The 7100-nt window shown below is 44.5% G+C and overlaps 1 protein-coding gene across 5 annotated transcripts in view; it reads left to right on the top strand.

Annotated features, from left to right (window-relative positions):
• Positions 1 to 119: 119 nt before the first annotated feature.
• Positions 120 to 7100, top strand: part of MRTFB (myocardin related transcription factor B) — a 79910-nt gene continuing 72929 nt past the window's right edge. For 2 of the 5 annotated variants that reach the window (XM_065644551.1, XM_065644548.1), the window contains exons 1-2: positions 1869 to 1897; positions 3270 to 3322. In XM_065644551.1, the coding sequence (XP_065500623.1) occupies positions 1889 to 1897; positions 3270 to 3322 (62 nt within the window). In that variant the 5' untranslated portion in view covers positions 1869 to 1888. Of the gene's footprint in view, positions 195 to 1096; positions 1128 to 1868; positions 1898 to 3269; positions 3323 to 7100 lie in introns of those variants that run through there. The other 3 variants (XM_065644552.1, XM_065644553.1, XM_065644554.1) reach the window with 3 other exon arrangements.

Raw genomic sequence — 7100 nt, 5'->3', positions numbered from 1 at the left:
GAGCCCCGAGGGGCGCGAGGGCCCGGATGCAGCCGCCCCGCCCCGCCCCGCCCCTTCCCGCCTCCCACCCGCGTGAGGCTGCCCAGCGCCCGCGCGCGGCTCCCGCCCGCGGCCCGACCGCCGGGGCGCGCGCCCGAGGGCGGTCTCGGCCGCAGAGCTCGCGAGAGGACGCGTCCGCGGCGGCGGCGGCGGCGGTGAGCGGGGAGCGGCGAGCGGGGCGGGCGCGGGGGGCGGCCGGTGCCGCCGCTCGGCCCGGCTCCTGCGCGCGGGGCCGCGGGGGAGCGCGCGTCGCGTGGCGGGCGGGGCGGTGGCGGCTCCCCCGGCGCGCGGCGGCTCACCCCGGGCTCGGGGCGGCGGCGGCGCTGAGGCGGCCGGAGCCCCGGCTGAGTGACTGAGTGACTGAGTCCGGAGCCCGGGCTGAGTCCCGCCCCGCGGTGCCGCCGCACGGCCCGGCCCGGCCCGGCCCGCTCCGCCTGCCACAGCCATCTTACCGAGGCTGCGACGTGCGGGAGCGCCGCGCCAGCAGGGGCGGCCAACGTGCGGCGGGGGCCGGGGGCGGCGGCCGCCCCCTCCCTGCCGGGGCAGCGCGGGATCCCCGCGGGGCCGGCTCCCGGGGGTGCGGCGGCGGTGTCCCCTCAGCCCCGCGGGGCCGCGCAGGTGGGGCCGGCCCGGAGCGCTGCCGGTGCCGGTTCCCGCGCGGTGCCGGGCTGTGTCTCCCGGGAGCGCTGCCCGGCTGGGCCGGGCTCACGCCGATGGGTTTTCGTGCATTGCGGTCACTGATTTATTTTTTGTAATTATTGCTCTTTTTAGTGAGGCACGCGAACTCCTGGGCGAGGTGCGGGGCCCGCGGGGGGAAGGGCGGAGCTGCGGGGCCCGGCCTGGCAATCCGTGCCTTGCTTTTCCCTGCCGAGCGCAAGGTCGACGCCTCTGGCTCCGATCCCCTAAATCGTGCAGCCGCAGAGCAGGTTCGCTTGCTCCGGAAAGAGCAGCTGCACTTAGCCCAGGGACCGCTAAAAGATTTGTTTGGGGTATTTTTCTGAAATACAGAGATTTTAGACGGCACTTGGTTAATCAGCTTTGTGCGTAAAAAGAACGACGGTGCGCACAGATCCGTGTGTCAGACGCAGGTACGTGGGTGAAGCGGGTGGGATGGAGGCAGGAGGTGCAGAGCTCGTGCCAGCGACTGCGTTTGTCTTTATTCCGTTCATACGGTTTGTGCTGGTTTCTGAGGTTGCAGCGCAGAAATCTGCAGTTGGACTGTCAGTGCTGTCCAGAGGACACTGGGACTCCACGGCTGCAGCAGGGAATAGAGCTGAAACAGACACTACGGGATTGAAAAGTGAAGAATTTGTTTAATCACGAAGTAAATATCAGAAAGTTATCTTTCCATGCATATTTCACAAACAGCGCTGTGAAATCTCGCAACTTTGCTGTCGATGTGTCTGAAAGATTTAGGCTCGCATCAGTCACCTCCTAAGAAAAAAAGCAGCTTATGCTGTGCTGAGTACAGCGTGTTCTGAAGTTGGTGTTTATGGGAAGGTGATTACGCTTCTTCCTCACACTACATCTTTACCATGGAAAAATGCCCAGGTTTTGAATTAATTGACGTTTTAAAGCTCTCAACAGAGGCACAGCTGGCACTTCATAAGATTATTTTCTTAATGTGTGACGTTTTATTTAGTTCATTCCTGAAGTTTTCTTTCCTGTGTAATGAGTTAGGGCAAAGGATAGTTTTGTGGTGTAACTTAAAACTTGACAGGGTGCTGTCTGGTAATCCCACCAGTAATTAAGAAATAAAAACATCTGAAAGTCCTTAGGGTGTTATTGGAAATGCAGGACAACTTTCACCATTTGTCTGTACTGGGAGAAATGTAGAACACTGGATTTAATGATACAGGTGAATTTTTAGGAGCAGTCATACAGTAACATGAAAATTGCCTTAATATTTAATTATGGGGTTCTATTGAATGAGTTATAAAAAAGCTTTAAGACGGGAGGTTAACACGCAGACACTCAGACAAATTTAGTGTTTGTATGCATAAAATATTCAATAAATTGGAGCCTTTGCTTGTTAGTGTAGAAATCGAATTAGATAATTGATGAAATTATGGATTGATATGGTATTGGATAGGGAATGTACCTAGTGGTGGTCGTGGTGGTGTTTTTTAAACAGTGTTTAGATGACTGATTAAATAATTATTGGAAGAAAGAGGAAATACCTTTTATTGTGGGCCATTTTTTTTAGGCCTTTTTGGCATTTCCGTCCTGTAACTTTTTCCTCGTGTGTTTCAGTTTGGTTTTTTACCTCTTTAATTTTTGACCTCTTTCACTGGTATGTATAGAAACCATAAGTCAGTGTCAGCCTTAAGGCATGCAGACCTTGAAAAGAAAAAGAGAAAAAACATAGCTGTTGGGATTCATCTCTCAGAACAAAAGCAACATTGTGTGGCTGAACAATGTATGGGACCTTTTAGGATGACACCTGTGGGTTCAAAGCCAGAACTGGAAAAAACCATTAATATTGTGTGAAATGGCATTTAATAAATGCCAGCCTTAAAGATGCCTGTGATTTAAAAACAAAACAAAACAAACAAAACCAGCCACCACAAACTTTTAGGTTTAGTGTGCAGTTTCCATTGACATAATTATATGTGTCTGTGTATGCATATATGTAAACACATGCTCTAGAATATCCTAATAAATTAAATGTATCAGCAAATGGAACAAATATGCTTTGACTTATCGTCATAGTAAAAAGCCAAAATGTGGCTGTAAGCAGTTTCCTTTTCCTTTATAAAGGTTCCTTCATATTTGGATCTCTAAAAAACTAAAATATATTTCTGTTATTAAATGAAGTCGTAGTCCATAGATGTAATTGGCACTTAAACTTCCAAGTGTGGAGGCATTCCCGCTGTAAGCAGTTATGCGAGCTGGGACTGCTCTTACGTATTGTAGGTGAGTTCAGAGGAGAGGATGGTACACCTCTAGCACTGTTACTCTTGCCAAAGGTAACTGGAAACAAATAATTAGCGTGTTAGAATCTGAGTATATGATAGATGCTAAAAAATAAGCTCATAGCAAATTGAAATGAGTTTACTCTAAGGATTTTAACCTAATAAAGTACTTTAACATCACAAATCTGCAAAAACTGAGAAAGAGCAACTTGTATTCTGAAGGTTTTAATTTCTTAGGTGGAATAGAATATGTGACTTTTAAAATCAAGAATCCTTGTTGCATATTTGTGATGATTCTTTTTCCTATCTTTCCAGTTGCCCAGAAATGTGCTGAAACAGACACTACAGAAGGAGGCCAGAGATACAAGGTAAGTGCTGTATCTTAAAACGTTTAAAACTTTCTGAATACAGGTTTTTGTAAAGTTGCTATTTTTTAGTGAGCAGTGTATCACTTTAAATTGTGCTGGTTTTATAATCCTGTTAAAGTGGAAGGTTTTCCAAGAGAGATGTTCTCATACAAACAGGAATTTGGGGCTCTGTAGTACCTATGTTACATAACCGAAGAGCAAGTTATTGTGATTTTTTTGCTTTGCCATTTGATGTGTTTTTAATCAACTCTTAGAATTTTGTCTTAAATATTCTTATGTTGATTAAATGATATTTTCTCTTTTTTAAAGGACTGTCATGCTTGCAAACCTTCACAGATTATGTTAGACTTTTTCTAAATGTTAGTAGTTTTGATATTGGTAGGTGAAACTTTGGCCTCTATAGCACTTTGGTTCTTCGTAGCAGTTGTTCTGCAGTGCCCCAGGCTGGTACCAGCACAGTGCCAGAGCACAGCCCAGCGCTCCCACAGGACCCCCAGGCCCAGTGTGCTGGATTCGGGAAATCCAGTTAGAGATGAGGAGCGGAAACTTTTTTCTTGAAGGGAGTAGCGAGGAGTGTTTAATGGCTGCTGATAGAATTCTGTTTCAGGAGGTATTGGGAGGAGGCTCGAGCAGCTTAGTGAGATAAAGAACCGGGGTTATGTTCACGAAAACGTTCTGGTTTGTAACTGTGTGCCTCTGATGTTCAGCTGGTACTGAAACCGTGAAAATTCTGTTCCTGCCTCTTCCCTGCTGTATGGGAATATAGCGGAAGAATGGCGAGGAGGTTGGTTAAATGTAAATACGCTCAAGTGACTTGCACCTGTCTGTAGAAAAAGCACGTACATCACACTAATTGCTTTACTGACCTTGTGTGTTTGATGAGTAGAACCTCTGTGTTAGATAACACAGGCCTGTGAGAAACTCCAGGCACCTTATCACCATGTCTGAGATTCTTGCTTTGTTGTGAGAAAGAGCGAGAGGCTGCGCCTGCCTGAAGCCTTGAAATCCAGGTGAGCTCAGCAGAACCAGGATCTTCCAGCAGGGCTGAACTGACCAGCGCCTGCGGCCCCGCTTGTGTCACCTCTGCCTGGGAGCTCAGGTGCGACTTTGGAGACTCCCCAGTAGAGAGGTAACTAAAATAAAACTTGCTCGTTGCAAATGCATTTGTGGCCTCTGGCTCTTCTTGCGATGTGCCTGCATATGTGTTCACACCTGCCCGTCTTTTATAGGGGGAAAAGAGCCTTGCTGGGGGGGCAGAAGGGGTTGTTTTATTTTCAGAATAACTGAGACAGCCCATCCTTGCTAATTTCTCCTGAGGCCCCTCTAAGATGAAGCAGAGCATTGGCTCCACCGCTACAGAAACGCCCAGGCACCGTGCACAGCTTGCGTGCTGAGAACTGCTCCAAAGAGCAGAAGCACAGCACCATGTACAAAATTTCCTGGATACACACAGCAGGTGGGAGGTATCTGGAGCACCGATGTATTCCAACAAACCCCAGAACTGTAGTGTTAGGCAAAAAAATTAGCAGCTGGAAACATTTAATGATGGGGGAGCTTCCTTTAACCTGGAGGGAACGGGTGTTTTAGGGCTGCATTCAGGCTACATGAAGGTTTGATTAGACTCGGCAAAGTCCAGTTCACTTCATGTCCTGCTTTAGCACATCTGCAACCTTTGCTTCTTACTGTGACTATATCTGCTACTTTTTTAGAAGCCTACCTTAAAAAAAAAATTTAAAAAAAGTTCAACAACTGGAATTAAACCTCTTTGCACTTGACAACCATGAAAGTTTCGTGTTTGCTTCTTTAAATGAAATGATTCTGTGCTACATTGAGCACAGTGAACCAGTACTCCTGGCATTGTTTCTTAAGCATTTTTATCACCTGGAGTCCAAGAGCCTAAATTGCATAATATTAATTACAGAATAAAACTTTTTCAAACTTTTCTTCTGTAGTGAAGATTGACAGCTGCTGTAAAACCACTTGTCGGTGTTGCTGAGGCTCTGTTGAAGCCACAGCCACAAAAATCTTCCATATCCTGAGACTCCAAAGCAGATGCACATTACAGAATTTATTAAAGTGTTCAGAATACTGTTATTAAATCCAGATGTTAATGTGACAGTTTTGCGTTTGTGCAATAAACTGAATCTCTCTGATTGTTGACTCAATAGACAGTATTTTAAGATTTCATATTTGGGTACTTGGCTAAAGCCATTAATTAAATGTTTGAAAACTGTCTTAAACCCGGGCATGATGCCAAAAGCAACAAAGTGAGAGAGGAGTTGTAGTTAAGCTCATTTTTGATCTTCACACCAACTAGTGAAAAACAAATGAACAAAACACTGGTTTTCTACCCTTCTCAAACTGTGAATTTACTAGATAATTAGCCCTGATTTCTATCCCTGAAAAGGATGGACCATTATATTTTTATTTTCATATTTAGTTCCTAATGTTAGAAGTCTGCTGGAAGACCAGGGAACAGTTGCTGAAAACTTGATTAAAAATTCTAGAGACATTAAAATTAGTTTGTCAGTCATTCTCTATTGTAAATACAAAAGAGTTAGCTCCTAAAAATTCAGCAGAGAAACTCGTTAAAGTAGAGTTCAAGTTAGTGTATTCCAGTAAAGTCAACTTAATACCCATAAATGGTTCTTATATCTCATGAAGTGGCAAGTTTGTCTGTTTCCTATGAAAAAAAAAATAGATGAGACGCAGAATTCCAGCTACTGACACTGTGATGAATTACATTGCTGGAACAATCCTTAATTTCGTTCCCCTTTTTTGAAAATGAAAACGTGTTGTTTGGTAAAGTTGTAATCCAGCAAAGCTTCGAGCATGTGTTTATGAGACTCAGTGGGTTGCACAAAGTTGAACACATGCTTAAAGCCTTTCAGGATTTAGAACCACATGTTAGTAAAGCTGTAGGAAAGTAATAGTTGTGACTTAACATAAGCAAAGCAATCTGTGAATGTCACTGCAGTGGATGTATTCCTGCTTGCACCACAGTGCTCTCAGTGCAATTTTGAGTATAGTTAATCTCTTTTACATTGATAGGTGTTGAGTGTAAATTGTGGATTATGGTCGTAGTAGTAGTTATACTTAAATCTTATCTGAGAGAACATGCCACCATTGTTTTGTGTTTTAAAGCACTGCGTAAGTTGGATGTGTCATCAATAATTTAGTATGTTGTGAATTAGGTGTCTTTTCTTTCACGTTTCGTTCCTGTGGGTGACTTTGGAAGTGGGAAAGCAAAGGAGTGTTTGTGCTTTTAGAACCTGTCTCAGTGGTACTCAGTCAGACAGGGCCTGGGAATGTGGATTTTGAAAAGGGAGCTTGCTGAATATGCTGAGATGACTATACAGAAATTAATGGGATCTTTATGTTCATTATGGTTCATCTGAATTGTACTGCTTGTGTATTATTTTAGGAGTTTTTGAATGGACGAATATATCACTTATTTTGGAACGTTTGTTTTTTCTTTGTGGTATCATGTTACTTGGTAGATTATTTTTTTTAGTATTTTCTCTTTTAAAAATATAGCCTTAGAAATATCTTTCCTTGGAAAATACAACTCAAGACAGGTAGCCAAAAGAAATGCCTTAATGTTTTGCTAATGATTTTCAGTATGCAAGTTATACTCTTTGTACAGCTATACTCTCTATCAATATACTTAGTATATTTATAAGGTTTTTGTTAAAGACTTGTGAACTGTGTGAATTAGGAAATAATTTTAAAAATCTTTTAAAATCGGCTCTTGACACCATGTGGTAGTGATGTGCCA

Source organism: Caloenas nicobarica, chromosome 14 (genome assembly GCF_036013445.1).
Source record: "Caloenas nicobarica isolate bCalNic1 chromosome 14, bCalNic1.hap1, whole genome shotgun sequence".
Lineage (NCBI taxonomy): Eukaryota > Metazoa > Chordata > Aves > Columbiformes > Columbidae > Caloenas > Caloenas nicobarica.
The sequence above is the reverse complement of the archived record's forward strand: the minus strand, read 5'-3'. Positions and strand labels throughout refer to the sequence as shown.